The following is a 20,245-nucleotide window of genomic DNA, read 5'->3' as shown; positions in this document are numbered from 1 at the left end:
AAAGCTTATAAAATGCATACGAATATACTGATAGAAAAAGCCAAAAATATCTTACATGCTAATACTAGAAAAGTGCAAAAAAGGTACAGTGTAAATGTACAAAGGCAAATTAGATGCCTGTTATCATTAATCCAAATTATAGAAATCATATACCAATGTATTTAAAACAAAGTTTTGTGAGGTCTTATTTTAACCTTTGAGTTTTATGAATAAATATTTTTCTTTTTAACAATGGCTAAGTAATTCTCTGGTATAGCACCTGAACCAGATCCAAGTAACAGTATATAGAAGGCACTCTAACACAAGACACTTGATTACATCTGAAACGCTATTTAAAAATAAAGCAGCAATAGTCAAGGTAACTTCCAAGCATAAGTACCATGTTATTTTGACTATAAAAAGGATTTTAGTCAGTTAAAGGTCTCATACAGCTGTCTTCATTAAATTCTGAATACCTTCCAGAAGTACATTAGATAGACAGCCTGTTGGCTATGTGTAGTTCCTTCTTTCTCTCTCTCATCCTTTCCCGTGGGGGGAAAAAAAAAAAAAAAAATGTTTAGTCCTTTGCACAGGGAAGTTTCTAATATTTCATTTCTAGTAGTAGGCATATATGGTCTAAACAGACAGCAGGAACTTGAAAACGTACACCTTGTAAGAGGAACTAATAGTGATGAGATTTGTGATGATTTTTTGCACCTCTGTTCTAGGCTGGAACGTTGCTTGCTTCAAGTTCTTGTTTAATGAGCAACCCCCTTTAAAGTGTTAATCAACCACACGAAGGAACACTACTTAATGCATAGCTTAAGTTCCACTTTTGCCCTACAGAGAAGCCGAAGCGGCATACAGTCATGGAGCTGGCCTCTACACAGGGATGACTCTCATGGTTGCCAAGAGCCAAGTTTTGACATGAGCACTCCTCACGATTTGCCTGGCTCTGCTGCAGTCGGGAGGGCTAAGAATTGCAACTAAAACATGCAGTCCTCCAGCCTGGAGGGGGTTTGGTGCAGGACGCCACATCCTGAGTATGCTTCAGTGCTTCCTTTTCTGTCTTCTCGCCTCGGTTGCCACAGACCGACTCACATCCCACTGCCTCTCCTCCAGCCTGAGTCACAGTCCCACTTCCCCACGTCTTCTTCAACTGCTACATTTCTTCATTTTCCTTCCTGCCTGAGTCAGAGGCCCTCCTGCATCTTGACACTCCCATCACTTACATTCTTTCTTCTTCTTGACAGGCCTCACCCTGCGCACACACTTCCCGAAGGAGCACCCATCTTAGGCTCCCTCTTTATTCCTTCTTCCCACCATAGCAAAGTAAAGAAAAAAGGGGTCTGTGAGGTTGGTGGGATATCCCTGCAAGCCAGGCAGCACCGTAGGACTAGTGTGGTCCTTTATCTAACAGCTTACCTAGTACCTGAAGCCACTCAATTTAACCTGCAACCAGCTGTGGTCAAGTCCCCACCCCTCACCTCCTGTCTGTTAGTGGGTACCTCAGAGCAGGCCTCTCACCCTTGTAACCATGTGCTGTTTTGCTCCCTGAGTGTGGATGAAAACACTCGTAGCCTCTAGGTTTTGACTGTTAAATCCAACACAAACCCTCTTGTGTCCCTCCCGGTAGTGGTACCTTGCTGCTAAAAGCTCAGACTCTAAATCTAGTGTCTTATCCTTCCTGAAAGGTTTATTGTAGCATTTGTATGTCCTCCCCCTGAGGGATTCACCCGCACAGGAACACTCCCTTGCATCTCAGCTCTGCAATGTTCAAAGCATGATGTTTAAAGCAAGCAGCACATGGGTTTGCTTAACCTCTCTCTCCCCTCAGTTCATTTGTCAAAATACAAGCACAGAAGATCTAGAAAAAACATCAGAAGCAGCATGCAGGTCTGCTCATGCTTTGCCACTGCTATGGGACAGGGAAAACGAACACTCATCTAATTTTTGGTGATGGCCAGACTTCCTTGAATCTCTAACATTATCCCTCTCTGAAAAAATACGAAATAAAGTTTTTTATAAGTGCCTTCATTTTCCCTCTATGCCCTTCTAATTTCTCAACAGCAAGCATCACAGAGGAGGTTAATCAATCAGAAAGGCAGAGGAGGTTAAAGAAATACCAGAAAACTGTAATTTTAGCAGCCTCCAGGCAATACTCTCCAGCTGCTGATGGCCCTGCTTCCACTTTACAGGCTTAAAACCACAACACCTTAATGCCAACAGCTAGTTAGACTAGAGCCCCTAAAACCCAAAACAATTAATCAGTTCCAAAAACCGTCTCTAACACAAAATTATAAAATGCTTTGCTCAGAGCTCTGCCCATGTTCTCTCCAATTTAGAGGCATCACTTTGTCCCTCGGCTACACAGTGAGCATCACACTGATGCGTATCTGCTTTTACACTGCTTAAATATATGCCATGGATAACGCTCCCTCCACCCCCAATGCCACTGAGGATTAGTACTGAACTCTTAAAGGCAAGATACTTCCCAGCAAGCCAAAGAAGAGGCTGACTTCATGACATACTGCCTTTGCTGTTGGCGGTGTTTTAAACACACAGCTCAGTCCTGCAGTTTGCGCTGTTTTGGCACTTGCTACAGATACGTCCTTTTGTCACTCAAGGCACACAGAGACTACTTCTCTTTCTAGATTTAGATGTAAATGTAGAATTTGAACCACGTAATTATCTACTACAGCTTTAGAGACAAAATAACCAAGCCAAATTTTTTACTTAAAACTAACATACGTAAGATAGAAAAAGAAGTGAGCAAAGACACTTGAGCACTGATAACCTCATTGAGAAAATCCTTGTCCCAACATCTCAAAGGTTTTCTACCATTACTGTAAATATTAACATAACAGCAGAACATCTATAATCAGAAAGTCCCCAAATTCCCCAGCTATTTGTTGATTCAACTACGCTGGCATGATACAGCAATCCACAGTTACACATTAAACCTGCCTGCCAATGTGATAAGTCTGACATTGTGTGTTTATGAATGCTCAGATTGAAAGATGTAGGCACCACATCAAATCACGAGGAACAATTAATGCCTTCAGTTCTTTCTGTTTAAATCATCCAACTGTCCTAGAGAAAAATCCTTTTTAAGACACTTTATTTCACCCTCTCCATACCTCACCTGGAAGTACTTTTGGAAAATCACACATGATTTTTTTAACCAGCCTTGCTGTGTAGAAAGAAATAATTAGTTCCTCCTTGTAAACAGCTAAAGCATAATATATAAATTATTATATTACCTTACAACTGAAGAGCTAGTCCATAGTAATGGCACAACATAGTTTCAAGCAGGGGAGAAAATAAGCATTATAGTGGTACTACTCAAGAAACAAACCATTATAGTACCATCGGATGCTATTGAAATGATCAGTCTTTCCTAAAACTTATGATTAATTTTCTTGTTTGTGATAATCTGAAATCCATGATCCTTTATTAAATCCCATTTTGTACACAGGGAACTTGCCACCTACAGTGCAGCAGTAGACAAGACCAGTGCCACTAAAAAAAAGGCCTTTTCTTAAGCAATTTTGCGAATTAAGGATAGAGCTAGACTTAGTCCAGTTAATTTTTCTATGACTGCAGAACTCAGTGAATTCTTTACTTCCCCCCCAGTTTTAGAAACAGCTGTTTTCTAGTTTAGACAGGACATAGATACCTGAAAATCAGTTTTATATATCTGAATAATTTGTATGAAACAAGTCTGGCACAAGGAGTACAGAGTAAGCTTAAAATGTACGTGTAAGAGAGATCATTATGGGGAAATCAAAATTCCAATAACCTTATTTGTTCCACAGAAACTCTGAGAGAACAGTTAAAAAACCTCTTGGTATACAATGCAGAAGCCCTTTAATCCTACACAGATGAATTTTACCGAACAATTTTATCTGCCTTAATAAAAACACACTACAAACAAATGATTGCAACATTAATTTGTTGGATGCTTGTCCATATTTGTCAAGAGCTTTACTCATCAGAACATTTTATCTTGAAACAAAATTATCTGAACCATATGTGTTTCTTAACCCTTCCTCGCTACTATTCAATCAAGAAAACTGAAGTATGGTTCAAACCAGGAAACACTGAAACAGGAAGCATGCCTCAATTTTTATTTTTCAATCAGCATTTCTTGTTACTTTAGGGTGGAATTTTACCTGTGAAGTAAAAAGTTAATTGCTTATTTCATTTTACCCTTCACACCTTCACTGCTGTCAAGCATATCAAATAATGCAAACAAAAGTGATTTGCATTTTCAACAAAAGAAAGCAGTCTGCAATACAAAAGATACCAGCTACATCCTGATACAAGAGTCAAACAGATCAACAACAGAAAGTTGTCATTTTAAAAGACATTAATAACTATATTGGAGACATGTATTGAGAAAAACCTCATATGCTTAAATAAATTTTTACTTCCTTCCTCCTTTCGTATTAGCTATTCTAATAAACTAAGCAGGAGAGTTTTCCAAATTCATGCAAGAAGTAATACCCATAAAGAAATTTAATAAGTAAAACCAGACCAACGTTGATCAACCAGTTAATACTGTCTGAGATATAACACACTTCTATTTGATATTCCTGTGCTGGAACCATACTGTAAGAACCACATATCAGATCTTTGCAGAATACTATTTGCTTATTTTCAGCAGTTGGTTGCAAAATTTGACTCTGAACTTTCAAACTAGGGTTATTATTCAGGAAATTTTCAGGTACTTTTAATATCAGACTGCCCCTTTACAGGAAACAGAGAAGTCACCGAGAAGGAGAAACAGGTTCAAGTGATACAGGAAGTTGAACATACTCCACATTTTATTAGTGAAAAACAAGTACCTTAAGAATTATTACAACAAACGAAACACTGTTCAAAATTAGAAAAAAAAAAAAAAAAAAAAAGAGGTACATGTTGCAGTCTGCAAACTGGCAATACAAACACGTAGGTCACTGAAGATGCAAATTTAGAAAAAAATACAAAATAATTTATAAAAACAGGTCCCTCAAACCTCTTTGGTAACTCAAACCATTTAACTAATTGAAACTTTCAGTTTCTGTTCAAGCCAAAGGAAAAACAGATTTGCCTCACTGTTGAAAGTTTCAGGAGGATAAGAAAGAGATGTGTAAGGTGTAAAAAAAGTCTAGTTGACAACTTTGGGATCTAGTATTATGAAATACAAGAGTCTAAACAAAAAGCCCCTGAAAAGAACTTCATAAAAAACCAAACTGGAAGAAACAACAGGACAATAGCACAATCAAATAGCAATGAACAGTTCCTACCTGTTCGTAGTGGTAAGTCTGAAGTGATGTAATTTGTATTGTTAAATAATGCATTCATTCCCATGAACTGCTCCATTGCAAACATCTATATTGAAAGAAAATATACTCTTCATTATTACACATATACATAATTTCATAAAGCATCTATCAGCAAAGAACTTCAAAGTTCTCTGCAAATATTGAGACTGCTAACACCCTGGTGCAGTACGTAAACATTCTGTATCTATTTTATTTTTGCTGGCAACGGCAGTGCAAGCAAAGCTGATAGTACTGACCAAGTTTCATCAGTATCATGAGACTGCCCTGAGTTCAGCACAGTTTCCAAGCACACATTTTGCTTACATGTGCTAACAACTATTTTCAAAAGAGCTTTTACGGTAAATTGTGAAAATCTGACCGTAGATGTCCTACCCAAGGCCTTGCTGAGAACCTGTAAGTTTTTGTTTTCACTTCTGTGATTAAACCCCACCAGACTACATTCCTTATGTAAATATATTTACAAGCCCTAATGCAAGAAAACAGTATACTCAAGTTGAAGTTCTTTTTTTTTTTTTTTTTGAACAGACATGTCTTAAGTCACTGTAATTGTTGTCATGTATAAATCTATCTCCTTTCAAAGTGGAGCAAGCATAAAGGAAAAAATAATTTCTTTTTGGAAATTAAGGTGAGTAGAAATGATCTATTCTTCACTCAAACTTTTCGCTCAAGCACCATTCTCACTATTCAAATGAATCACGCAATGACTTAATGAGATCAGGAAGAGCTTCTGAAGAGTCAGGACAACTGACCTGTGTGAGTGAAGGAGCATTTTAGCCATCAATGCCAATGCAAATTTCACAAAAAAATGATACCAAGGGACCTTTTAGGGCATCAGGGGTTTTATTTTCAGATAAAGTCCAATGTCTATTACAGAATACGTTTCAGAGCAAGTGTCACATGCAGACAGGGCGTAAAAATGAGTATTTTTCTAATTGCTTCTTCTAGCAGGCCTAGCTTTCTTTTTCATTTCTGCCATCTCATCAGTGGCAAGGCACTTTACAGGTCACATAAAAAACACGTTAGAGAAAAAAGAACACCCTAGATTTCCCCAAACCTGATTTCTGCCAATAGCTATAATGCTTTTATATGTCCACGTTGTTAAGCCTAGGAAATGACAGGACAACATGAGAGGAAGCCAAAACAGAGAGCTAGGAGAGAATACAGGTGTATTGAAAATACACAAATCTACTTACTTGGGGATCAGACACTCCCATAATATAGGAATCTTCTCCTGCCATTTTAAGTCCTGAAACACAAAAACATGATCAGAACTCTCATTTCTTTCAATGTACAGCAATAGAGAAACTTGAAAAAAAATCTCTGACCCTTCCTATTTTACTCATAATGTTAATGATTTCTAAAATATTCTTAAAATTCCGTAGTATTTGCAAGGGGCAGGCTAAGGACAGGATAGGCTACAGCTAGGATTTTCCATTGCCTGCTCCCAAGCAACTAAAAATTACAGTCAAAGTCCTGAAGTCAAAATTTATTAAAATCAGGAATTAATTTGTTTCTCTCTTTGCTCTGACTATTCTTCCATTAGAGTTTAGGCAAAATCATTACCATAGTTTAGCAAAAGCAGGACTCTGCATTTTTATACAACAAAAAGATTTCTGAGTCTTTTTCATGAATGAACCCTAATGGTTTTCTTGTGAAGTATTACCAAATGCAACATAAAAATGCCTGAGAAAGAACATCCAGTATTTGTTTCTTTAAATAAAAACAGGAGTCAAACATTGACTAATTTCTGACACCTTTATTTCCAGAAGTTCACAAGTGCGTGGCACCCACAACAACTCAGTGCTGACAATGACAATTATGAATGTACAACATACCTAACCCTCTTCTCACAGGTCTACATGTAAATGCTGGACACTGGGAAAGTTTACCCTGGCTTAGTTTTGCTAGGGCTGTAGCAGAGCCTGGAAATTTTCTTAGGAATTTATTATGACTATTATAAAAGACTAGTATCATTCCCTTTCATGTAGATGTTATTGAAAGAATTACAATTTCACTTCTGTTGATCTTGCTAAAAAAGGCTTTCCAGCGAACATCTAAAAATAACTGTAGTGACTATTTCAAGAGACTCATGTCTGCATGCAAGCAGACACTTTAAATAAGGTTAATAACTAATAGAAAATAGAAACAAGTCACTGGCCCTCATATTCCACCACAACAAACATGAGCCATGTTTTCCAGCAAAGCAAACTGTGAAAACCTACTGCCCTATGAAAGAGAGTGGCAAGTGATCAGTAAACCAGTAAAGAAAAACTGAGTCACTATGTACCTTCCACAGGAACTAGAGAGGCAAATATCAAAAAGAAAATTGGAATACTCAGGTATTCACTTTGATGGAGGCTCAACTCAGCTCGTTAACAAGCTCCAAAGACAACATATCCCACACAAACAGAAAGTGAAAGAAAATTTAAAATTGAGAAATACGAGACACTTAATACCCAGATGACTTCCAGGAAAAAGGTCCATGAGGACAAAATTACTCTTTAACTTAGAAAAATAAAAGTACCCACCTGTTTGTAATTCAATTGTAGAGAAAAATACTTACTGGGTAATATTTATTTGTAGTATTTGGGCAAATATCAAATAAACAGTCATAAGATTTCAGCCAAAAATGAGTAACAGCTATCAAAAGCTGCCCATGATGGACTTTTTAACCTAATACATCAGGGTTTCAGCAATAAATAATATGAGTCAATCACATTATCGCACAGGCACATTCTGCATAGCATTATTTTCATCAATAATTTGCTATTGTTATTACGAATCTTTATGGAAAAAAGACAGCATACAAGGCATAACAGAACCTTCAGCATACAATAAACTTTACGAAGATGTTTTTATTTGACATTTCATTCCACAGAAAGAATATAACCCTCATCACCAATTGTCAAGTTACTGAAATCACTGAAATAACTGTAATTTAGTTTTTGGCAAACACTTCCCAGTTAAATGTGTAGACATTACACAAAACAATCTGAAGACCTCAACAGCCAACATTTTTTAGGAAGCATCAGAAATTACCCACCCTGCTGATGCACACTGATTAGGGAACTGTGAGTGCAAATGCCAGATTTCTTCTGCATAAACAGAATTAAAACTGGTTCTAAAAGTCTTGTTTTGTGATCTCTCATATTTAATCACTTACTCTTTCCTGAGTCATGTATGCAAAATTGTGTTCAAAAATACTTAAAGTACCCAGATAACACAATAAATACGCTTGTTCAGAAAAAAAAAAAGATTCTGAGGAGCTAATATGAATAGCATCTGCCCACTTGCCTGTTTGCTAAATGTATACTTCTTTACAAAACTTTAAAACAAAGCATCTCACAACTTTTTTCTGTAAGCCCAATAGGGCAAATTTAACAGCATGTTCTATTGTCTTTGCCCTATTCTAGTTTCTCAGACTACATCACTCTCAGTCCAGCAGAACTCTGTGGGAGAAGGGCAGTTCTCGCACCTGTTAACACTTCCTGGGCTTTCTGGCTGCTACAATGAACAATGCCATGAGAACAAACCAGCAGTCATTAAGGAGGAACGTTACACTCAGGGGCAGCAAGATAACTACCCACATAATACCCAATTGCTGTAGGTATGTACTAATGAATTTCTAACCAGGTATCAAACACAACCTTTCTCACACCAAAAGCACAGGTGTCTCTTACTTGAGATCTTTTGTGTTCAACACTCAGTTGCAGTGTTTGGGGGAGAGGTTAAAGACATTCTCTCTGGCTTGAATGCTAAACCAGTTTATTATAAACACATGATGATTTAGATGTGCAAACATATGCCTTTGTGTATGTAAACTGACACTTGATTGCTTTTTCAGGACCTAGACAAAAATTAACCCAGCAGTTTAGAATGACCCCTCTAAATGACTGAAAACACTCTCAGTTTCATATATTTTCTCCTCTTTCAAAGCCAAACAAAAGACAAAAATGTTCCAGGAGCCCTACCTCCAAAACAGAATTTGTTTCCTTAGGATTTATTTAGTTAACAAAATCTCTAAACTTCCTTTTCTTACAAGAAAATTAGGGCAAATCCAGGGAGTCAGTAACATGATTAAAAACCAAAAAGACACTTGCAGAAAAACACTCCAGCATTAGATGTATGACTTTTAATTGGCTTTTTCCCTTATTGCTTGAGTTTCTAAGCACCTTTCCTACATGCATTAAGTGGCAAGATTAGATCTACCACGAGTAGCTTTGTTCATTCTTTCTTTACATGAGCTGTATTTTGGGGCAGAGATGTTTTTAGACAAGCTGTATTTGCTGCTATATGCATCTTACAGAAGTCAAGTCAAAACCACCCACCTCTCTCTCAGCTGAAGATGACTGGGATTAAAATTGTTTTGTGGAAGTTCATATTACTGCATATGCCTGCTTCCCACATGATCTCCAATTCCCACAACCTGTACTGCAAACTTACATCTACAATAAAAAAATAACCCTACACCTGCAGACCACAGTCAACAATTTGACTGTGGAGACCACAGCCTCCACCCTGGAGATCGTCTGAAGTCTTTCAGATTAATGGGGCACAGGAAACTGAACATTTCAACTCACAGTACTTTTTACTATGAAAATTCAAAGGTAGGTAAAGGAACATAATTTAGCTCCTAGTGCAATGGGAAAACGTAAAATACAGCTAAATTTGTCCAAAACCACACATCCGTGCCTACTGAGGGACTGTAATTGTATATACAAGTAGGCACAGCTGGAAGAACATGAGTTCATTTATTGGATTCTGAATATTTGTTTTAAAGCTTCAAAAGGATCAGGCATTTAAAATGGAAACAACAGAATTAATTTAGGAATGCTCTCATCCAGGAACAAGACTTCTCATTTCTGTTTATCTCGACCATTTGATTTCAGATCTCTCTCCTGCTGTTTTCCAGCATCCAGTGTATCTAACTACCTCTTAAAAACCAAGTTAGGTTTCTCTAACCAACTTTTTTTAACCCTCTGAGTTTTTGGAGTCCAGATCCTTCCCTCCACTCTTTCTCTTCAACTTTCCAGCCTGGATTTTAAAAATGAGGTAAACCATTTTCCTCTTTGATACCAGTATCCAATCCCATACCTACAAACAGGGAATGGGACTTCTTCCTATTACCTTTCTACAGACAAGCATAGTCTGATGAAAATTGCATCATCTATGAGGAATCAAGACTTAATATTTGATTTGGATACGAATAGTCCAGTTACTTCTGAAAACACTAACAGACATCTCACCCAGAAGCTCCATGCCTTTTAAAAAACTAAGAGTTTTAAACTTCATTCTTTTTCTTTTTAGCTTTGTTCTCACATTGGCCTAGCTAAAAACCTGAACAGTATATATACTAACAAATTAGGAAGACTTCTTATTCCTCCGAGCAGGAACTAAAATAATTTGAATATTACCCTAAATAGTTTAACATCCCTGCTGCACACCGCGCCCCCACCCCCCAAAAAAAAATAAATTGAGCTACGGTACCCCAAACCTATCTATTCATGTTTTAAAGTGCACCAGTGTGCTTACTGATGAAGCTAACATTTCATATAGGACCAGAGGAAAAACAAAACAACACATGACACATGCTTCCTTTCCCAGACCTTCAAAGAGAGACACGGTAAGCAGGTCCCTACTTTTAATCTGTGTTCTTTGAATATAAACCCATTTTTTAAAAACAATTTGGAGAGATGAAAGATGAACAGTATCACCAACTGCTCTACACCACAAAGCCCTGCCTGATTACAAGAGTGTGATGCCTGGTAGAAACTCTTATCAGCCACTCATCTTTAAACTTTGGTTTGAGCCAACCAAACAAAATTAAAGCATAAAACCTGATGTGACAGGATGCCCATTATATCCTCAGAAAATTAATGCAAAAGACTAGCATCAGGGTGTGTATCTGCTGTTGTGTTTTAAAATACAAAGTATCAGCTCATTTTTTCTAAAACTTGTCCATTGTATTTTAACTAGTTCAGTATAAAGACCGAGTTCAGAACAGATTAATATTTTATGGAAGAAGGTTTTGTTATAGCAAAGATCAGATTAACAGGATGGAAATTAAGGCATATTCTGTAAAAGGTACACTGAAGATATGTATGTTTGTGAATCATGATCATTATTACCCAGAGTTCATTATACTTGTGAATTGGAATTAGCCTGATGGCTTATATAAATTTCTATGTTGAATAACATCCATCTCTTACTCTATGAGACATTTTACATCAACCTGTTCTCTCCTTGCAAGGCTGGGATTTAGAAAGCAAGCCTCAAGATGAGAAACTCAACTACTATGCTTTAGCTGACTTGATATGTTAAAAGCATAGTTCTTCCTGCAAGTTTTCTAGCAGAGTGTTTTTTCTCTTTAACTTGGCTTTCATTGGAACTTACCTGTTAAAAATAAACTTCTTTAACTGGACACTGAATTAAAGTAATGAAATTCACTGTGATTATGCTCTTAGCCTGTTTATTTTGCTTATTAAAAATAGAGAGGAAAAAGGATGAAAGAGAGGCAGAGACGTTTGTGTTTTATATATTATATTGTAAGTATATTTTTGCTACACCAAGGCTATAAAACATGGCAGACTATATGATTGCAGAGAACTATGTTTTTAGGAATAGCATCACTTCTCTGAAATCCTGTAGCAGCTATGAAATACTGAGGTAGAAACTGTAACTGTTGTACTGTACATTCTCTACAATGTGTTATACCTGGTATTGTTTACTATCTATCCTTGAGCTTCACTCTTCTATCCTTTGCAAAACATAATCTATACCTGTATAGAGAGAATTGTTTTAGAGATCAGCATTTCCCAAATGGAGATGCTGGGAAATGTATTGTGCAATAGACGCTGTGTGTTGCTGGGTCAGGGCTGGAAGCAGGACAAGAGCTGCTGAGATGATTTTGGCTAGCGGACAGAGCAGGCTGCTCTGACAGAACAGAAATACCCATCCAAGATGTTTAGTCTCAATCCTTCATCACTGCAGTGCCTTCAAAGTCAGGATGCTGCCCACCCCTTTCAATGCCTGACCTTTTCACCTTAGCTCTGGCCATCTCCTCTCAACTTCATCCAGCACTTCATTTCCCTTGTAACTCAGTTATTTTTTTCCAAAATACTGGAAGTACAGCTCTAGAGCAAAAGCCTTTGGTGCAGAATATATTCTTAGAGAAGCACAAAAAGAGAAAAAAAAAAAAAAAGAGAAGAGGTCTGAGTACTGCTATTTTCTACCTCTGCACAAAACAGCAGGCCATACATAAACACAGGCTTAGGTCTTCTGATGCTTCAGAGGACACACAAGTTGGGTCATGAGCCTACTGCAGCTACATGGACAGCCCTTAGTTAGAGCTGTGTACGTCCTTCTAACCACTTTAATTTTTTAAGGCTGAATAAAAGATGCTTTTCATAAGAAAAATACAATGCATTTTTGTTAAAAGCAATGTAACAACAGTGGGAACATTGTACAAGCAGGATTCCAAACAGTTGCTGGCATTTTAAACACATATTGTCCAAACCTGCTTAGAGCAGGTCTACACAACTGAACTCCTAACAGCTGTCAGCTACCAGCACCTTGTACTTCCATTACTGTTGCCATGAATGAAGCTGTTGCAGAAGAAAATTTTCTGGAGAGGGAGAGACATCCCCTTCCCAAATACTAATCAAGCAAAATCTTAACACAGAAAAGGTTTTACCCATGGTTATTTTATTTACATTGTTCTCAACTACTTATTTTGATTGCATCCACTTTAATAAATTACACTGTTTCTGAAGTCCTCTGGCAAAAGTTAAGACTGGACCAAACATTTATCTTTTAGATGAACACTGTCTGGAAAAACTAGGGAAATGGAAGCTATACACATACACATTTTCCTTTTTAAAATAAAAGGAAAAAATTTGCTACAGACAACCAATCCTTGGATTATTCAAAACAAGAGGTGATAAACAGCTATAGTATTCTGAAATATATTAAGTAAATAGAACCAAAGTATTAAGGGAACATCATGCATACTTCCACTCACATTACTGGCACAGATCTCTTAAGGACAAACAAGAAAGACCAGGCATTTTAAAAAACAAGAGAAGTGATTGCTAACTTGCTCAAGTTGACAAGGAGCCCTATCGACTATGGTTTTTTAAAGGGATTTTAACTCAGTAATGAAACGGACTTGAAATGTGAAGTTTCCCTTTAAATGTTAAAGGTTTACTAATATTTCTTCTTCCTTCTATGACTTCAACACCAGGGGCAGGGGGCTTTTTAAAGGAAACTGTATGCTCAGTATAAAACTCAACAATGCTCAATTTCCACAAAAGCATCATACGGAAGTTGTTTGCTTTGTTGTTGTTGTTTGGTTGTTTTTTTTTAACTTTCCTTCAGTGGCTACACAGACATGTCATCTCTGAATAAAGATTTGAGTACAATTTTTCAGTATACAAGTGAGAAAAGGTTTGTGCAGAGAGGCATTTTTATCAAAAATACTACTTTCCTCTGCAGACTTTTTCTTATCTGTTGACTGTTACAGCTGCAATAACACTACGTAACCCTAAATGACACTGTTTGTTTTTCTAATATAACAACACAAATTGCCTCCTCTTGTTATTAAGTCTGCTTATTATTTCCTGTTGGGTGGGACCTGGGAGTTCTGGCTGTGTATTTTTAAAATTAAAAATCCATTTAAGTTACAGTTTTCAAACATTTTCAGTCAGGAGCAGATGCATCATTGGCCCACAATATAAAAACTACAAAACATTTAGGAAATTAAATCAATCACATGTATTAAAGAGATTTCAGAAGTGTGATGCTCTGAATCAGAACTGTTGGGTCCAGAATTACTGTAGGAAATCTAGAATCAAATTTATTACACCGGGTAACTACTAAATTTGAAGAAAAATTCATAAAATGAGGAAATTCACTTGGCAGAGTAACTGGCCTACATGAATGGTTGCTTTATTATGTATCTTTACAAACAGAATTTTTGTGTACGTGTTTTATTCCTTTCCCAAACGTCAAAGTAGTAAACTAATACAACAAGAGGAAACACTAAGATGCCATAAACATATGAACATATGTTTTTCCAGGATATTGCTAGAATAAAATTAGAATGTTTTTGTTAAAACACATTCAAAGCAACTTAAACCAAAGGAATAAATAATATTCAAGTTTATGGCAAGCATAGTCTGGTATATGTATAATTCTAATTATATGTAAAAATACTCAGGTTCAACACAGCAACACAACTCCGGTAACTACATTTCATTTTAGCCATGTGGGGTGGTAATGCTACTTGAACTAACCTGAATATGTTAAAATGCTGTTGCTTTTTTCTACAGATTAAAAAGAATCACTGAGTGCTCTAGAAATAGTTTGTAATTCATACAAACTTGTTTATCAAAGTCAAGTTTTAACTTAAACAGCCACGCATAGCCATTTCGTAATCCTTAAATCTAATGAATCATCAATATTAAACAGCAAACCTTTTCCTTTTGCTGGGAGGATGGGGGGTGGGGAGAACAGCATTTCTGAGAAACTAAGTAATAAGCAAGCCCAAGATTCCAGAAGGCCAGTTCACATAAGGTTTGCTGTATCACCAGATACTTTCACACAGGTTCTGGGGACTTACTGAAGACACAGTCCCTCATTTCATGAACAACGGTGGCAGAAGAGGGCTCAGAAAATAGCAAGGACTGTTGCCAATGCAATCACAAAAGTGAGCTAAGGGATTCTTGTCATCCTTTTGGTTTTTAACCGCCACTGAAAATGTTACGTGACAGAAATGGTCAGTTAAACAACACCTGTAAGTGGAACCAAACAGGTAGAACTGAGTCCAGCACTGTTGTAGTTATACCCTACATTTCAAATCTGCAGATGCAAAGTGGTTTCTAAGGCTTATATTTTTTGTTTTTTACAAAGAAATAGTAAAACTCCTGCAGCCTCAATTTTCTACAGTAACCTATGACAAAACAAAAACTATTTAGACTAGTGAGACCCAAAAACCATCTGCTTGCTTTGTTTCTACTTCATTTGTGTGTTAAAATCTGTCCGTATGTGTTTAAACGGATAGAAATGTGATCTTTAAAAGAAACCAAAAAAACAAACAAAAAACCCCCAACACCACACAACTCAGACCTACTTTGCTCTTGATCTGTTGACACCAGTACAATTTGCTTGGAGGATGCAATGAAATACAGAGGTATTTCAGTTTAGCTAATTCTGCATTTTAAATGAAGAAAAATATGTATCTGGCACTGCTTTTCAAAAGAACATAAAAGTTGAAAGAGGGAAAAAATGCTAATAGAAACAACAGTAGCTTCCTCCCCATGCATGGTCTGTCAGCTCTATCTAAATCCTAAACAAAGGATTTCACCTTGAGAATAGCATAATTTGAAACATCTTTTAATGCCTTACTTCTGAAACTGTCAACAGTGCTTCAGCAAAATATATACGTTTGAATTAATGTACTGAAGAAGACTCACTGAATTAGCTCTATGCTCAAAATCAGACGCAAACTTAGTGCCTGACTGACCTAAGGGCACAGTTAATGACAACGTAATTATGATCTTATCAATGTAGAACTTCATAAAAGGTTCACAGCTTATTTAGAGGACATCAAATTAAAACTTCCACTTCTAAAATACCCGTGTCAGAGCTAAAAGTGACCAAGACCAGGAATTTCTTTTTCATTATTTGCCTGAAACATTTTCTCCTCTTTGTTTTATAATCGTTGTGTTATTTTGTGTCTGAGAATGAAAGAAGAGCTATCAACATGTTAAAAAAAATTTTTTTAAACTAACTTGAGAGTTTTCATTGGTTGCTTAGGGAAATGAGTAACAATTTTCTTTAAGACTAATACTTTGGAATTTAGAGTTGGCAAACATTTACAGCACCAAAAGGTGAGAAGATTTTAGCGAGTACATTTTGAAGCGACCTATGAAAACACAGAGTAACCAGAACCTCTGAAGACCACAGAATTTTCTCATCACTACCTACATCAGAAAGCCGGCTGTAAGTTACCCAAAAATATATTGTCTTTCACTGTATCTTTGCAACTTCAAAACAACATTCACTTCGGATGCATTTAAGTACTGAGGGAGACCTGAACTTTCTAGTCAGCATAGTCATCCTCATAGGCCTTCAAACTTGCTTCCTGTCCTTCCAGACTTAGCAATGATAAGCCTGATAATGTGAATTCCTAACTGCACTTATTTCTGGAGTCTGTGTATATACATGAGAGGCATGGGAAGATTTTGAAAAAAGGCAATAATGAAAAGTGGGACTATTGTTCCAGGAAAACTCAAAAATCTATTAATTAGCAAATTTGTGTCAGTGATATTTATTTGTAGGTATCCATTACCGAATTCACATAAAGCCATCTCAATGAAAAAAGTAAATTCAAAGTTATTATTAAAATTGATTTTACAACTCAAATACATAGTAACCGAGAAACAATTAAATTGCTGGTTTTCAATAAATTAAGCAGGAAATTTTTGAATATGCATATAAATATAGATTATTTTTATGGATATACATTTTTATATGCATATACTTTATTTTTTAAAAACACAGAACACGACACACAGTGATACAAAGCCATTTCAGTTTTACAACCTTAACTCTACTCAAAGTGCATTCATTACTTGCATGAGAAAATAATTCCATTTTTTGATGACTTTACCACTGATTGACATGTTCTTTAAAAAAAAAATAAAAAGGAGACAAGGGATGGAAAGAAAAAGGCTGTTTCCCTTCTGTTTAATATTTCAGATTAAATTATTTAACAGATCTTGCACATATTTCAGCACTGAGTTTCCTTGAAATCTCCACATTGACAATAATATTTCAAGATAACTGTCAGTTAAATTCTTGAGCCAGGGAAGTTTACAGAACAGAAGATCTGCCTCTGGATAGTTACAGGCTGCTTTTTCCTCTTTCGCTTTCTCAAATTGTAGTAATTTCTGTAGATTACAAAAGACTGCAGACAGGATGACGTCTTAGAATGACATCTTGCTTAATGCTTTCCTAGAACGGGCAGCTACGTTCTCTTCTGAGAGAATACAAATGCTTTGACTGAAAAACTATTTCAAAAGTTGATACTTCACAGTACATAGCACAGAGACACTGGATGTCAATAAAAAACAAAGTTCTATATTTTCAACCCTGTTCTGTGAGCTTGACAGCAGTGATGTAACACCTTACAGCTCATAAGGAATAAGGTGATACGTTAGAGAATTCATCCACTTAGTACTTATTTTCTCTGCGAACAGAATAAATGACAAGAGGACTTCTGAAGCACAAAACGTGAAATATGATTTGCACTTTAAAACCATTTTTTTAAGAAAATAATCTGTATTTCCTTTAAAACATTATTCTTTAGCAAAGATTTTGAGGATTTTAAAACAGGCAGTTGAAATGCAGCAGATGATCCCTTGCCTATAAAGCCTTAGTCTGCAAATGATTACAGGCACTCTAATTTACTTATTTGAATGGAATTACATAGCAGTACCGTGCATTATGATAACGGCCAAGTAACATAGCTCATCTGTACTACGGTTCAGAAACAATACTCCATTTTATGTTCACATAAAATAAGCCAACAGGTGCTTCTTTATCGAAGTCACTATCAATAGTGTCAGTAAGTAAAAAAAACAAAACAAAACAAAACCAACCAATTGCAATGATGAAAAGTTGAATATTCTTTGGTTTAAGGTCAAATGTAACAGAACACTCAGTCTAATAACATTCCTTGTCACGGAGAGAACTCTTCAGCTCCATCGCTTACTACTAAATTGCCTTTACAAACCTCACTATTTACCACCTTTGAAAAGTAACCTTTATCTGTACTACTGGTGACACTTAGCGAGCCCCACCCAAGACAAGGACACCAAAAGCTGCCAGTAGCAAACCTATGTTCGCATGGTAACTGCCTGCTCTCTGAAGGCCAGCCGGCGGCTACACAAGGGCAGACACCCTGAGCTGTGTCTCAGGTTAAGCACATACATGTCACCTTCCAAATCAACGGCGTAAAAAGCAGCACCCCCTTCGCCTACGCGCACCCATGATACGGTCAGCAGGCGCTGGGCTTTCAAACTTTCTCACTTTATTTGAAAGTCCTTTGCAGACACCCCTTCCCAGCTAGGCAGGACTCCTACAACACGTTAGCAGAAAAGGCTACTACGTGCTTTAAAAAAAACACCCAAATCACCGAAGAGGCGTGAGGCGGTCTGTGCACTAACAGAGGGCAATTTTTCAAGCCCGCAACAGAAAGGAAAGTGAGGTGGCAATCGCCCCTTTTCAGAAACGCCGCACCGGGAAGAAGGGGTGTCCGCTTGCTCGGGTCCCCCCCGCCGGCACGACACGCAGCCCCGCAATCCCCCGAGTCCCCTTCACAGGGCGCCGGCCGCTGCCGCCGGTTGCCCGCCTCCCCCTCCGCAACCGCTCCCGGCGCTTCCTTCCGCGGGAGCTCCGCGCCCGGGCCGAGGTCACAGGCGAGCGGCTGCCCGGCGCCACGCGTAGGGCTGGCCCAGGGGACACGCTTCCCGTCGGTAAACCTCCCCTCCCCGAGCCCTCCGGGGGGCCGCTACGCTCTCCACAGCGCTTCCCCGCCGCCCAGCCGCTCCCGCCCCGGTCTCGCTCCACATCGGGCCGCAGCCAGCGCCAAACGGGCGCCGAGGTAAGGGCAGGGGAGAAATAAAGTGGCGGGTCAGGGGCCGCCTGGGGCTCACCCGGGGCAGGGCAGGGCAGGGCTGGCGGCGTCTCCTCCTCGTCGTCCTGGTCGTCTGCTGCTCGCGGATCCCGGTCGCGCGTCCCCTCAGCGCCGCGCCATGTAACCAGCGTGACGCCGCCGGCGCCGCCCGCGCCCTAGTTCCCCGCGGACTTTCCCCCTCCCTCCCGTCCGCCCGCCCCACCGCGGGCCCGCTGGCAAGGGCAGCCGAGCGGCACCGGCCTGTGCGGCGGCCGCCGCCTGCCTTAGCCGCCGCCCCCGCCTGCTCCGTCCCGGCCCGCCGCACTTCCTGGCTGGAAATTCCCGCTGACGCTCCGGCAGCGCAAACGGCGGGGCGGGGCGGGAGGCCGTTGCGGGGGGGGGGGGGGGGGGGTGGGCTCAGGGGGAGCGGGCGGCCGTTGAGAGGGGCTGAGGGGGCGCGGGTGACCGTTGAGGAGGAGCCCGTACACTTCCGAGCCCCACCGGCCGCCTGTGGGGCTCAGCGCCGCCCGCCGCCTCAGGGCTGAGGAGAAGCCCACCCCGGGCGGCTGAGGAGGGAGAAGCGAAGCGAGCAGGGCAGCGTGGAGCCGAGGAAGCGCCTTGCCACCCGCCCGCCGGCGACGAAGTCCCTGTGCCAGGGACAGGCCCTCCGGCCTGGAGGAAGCTGCGTGAATACGGGGGAAAGTACCGCCGCCACAAGAATAATCCAGTCGTCGTCCGTGTTGCTTGGCCCGCAGCGACGTTCCCAACACTGCCCGTGGTGTCAGGCCCGACCTGGCGGCTGCCCACCAACGTTTTCTTGTTGGTTGACCCCTAAAAAGCTTCGAGGGGAAGAGGGACTATGTGCATAGAGTGAATTTAAACCCACTTCCGTAGTGCCTGGCTGTTGGCAGCCTTTCATGGGCACTTCGTAAAAGGAGGTTTACTGATTGACTACCACCTGATGTCTGACAACAGCACTGAGCAGAGAGTGCAGGCTACACACAGCCATTTTTCTGTGGATTTATACAGCTTCTGGCAGAGCAGACTCCCAGGCCAGTTACTTCTGTTAAGTAGTGCCAGCCGTCAGTCATATGCTGGTCTTCTTAATACTGAAATCCAAGTTTGTACTACAGTAACCAAGTCTCCCAGACACACGTAACTGCGGCTGAAGAAAGTCAATTAGTGCTATGTTTAACAGTCACAAATACTGTGTGAAACATTTATGTTCAAACATCTTTATGCTGCGTCTTAAATGTCT

The 20,245-nt window shown here is 39.2% G+C and overlaps 1 protein-coding gene across 4 annotated transcripts in view; it reads right to left on the bottom strand.

Moving 5' to 3' along the window:
* NFKB1 (nuclear factor kappa B subunit 1) overlaps positions 1 to 19,283 on the bottom strand; it is a 65,313-nt gene extending 46,030 nt beyond the window's left edge. For 3 of the 4 annotated variants that reach the window (XM_054203813.1, XM_054203815.1, XM_054203817.1), the window contains exons 1-3: positions 19,028 to 19,170; positions 6,503 to 6,555; positions 5,271 to 5,355 (exon numbers count right to left, since the gene is read on the bottom strand). In XM_054203813.1, the coding sequence (XP_054059788.1) occupies positions 5,271 to 5,355; positions 6,503 to 6,547 (130 nt within the window). In that variant the 5' untranslated portion in view covers positions 6,548 to 6,555; positions 19,028 to 19,170. Of the gene's footprint in view, positions 1 to 5,270; positions 5,356 to 6,502; positions 6,557 to 19,027 lie in introns of all 4 variants that reach the window. The other variant, XM_054203816.1, reaches the window with a different exon arrangement.
* Between the last annotated feature and the right edge of the window lie 962 nt (positions 19,284 to 20,245).

The sequence above is a fragment of the Rissa tridactyla genome, chromosome 5 (genome assembly GCF_028500815.1).
Source record: "Rissa tridactyla isolate bRisTri1 chromosome 5, bRisTri1.patW.cur.20221130, whole genome shotgun sequence".
NCBI classification, from domain to species: Eukaryota; Metazoa; Chordata; class Aves; order Charadriiformes; family Laridae; genus Rissa; species Rissa tridactyla.
This window is presented reverse-complemented; position numbering and strand designations above follow the sequence as displayed.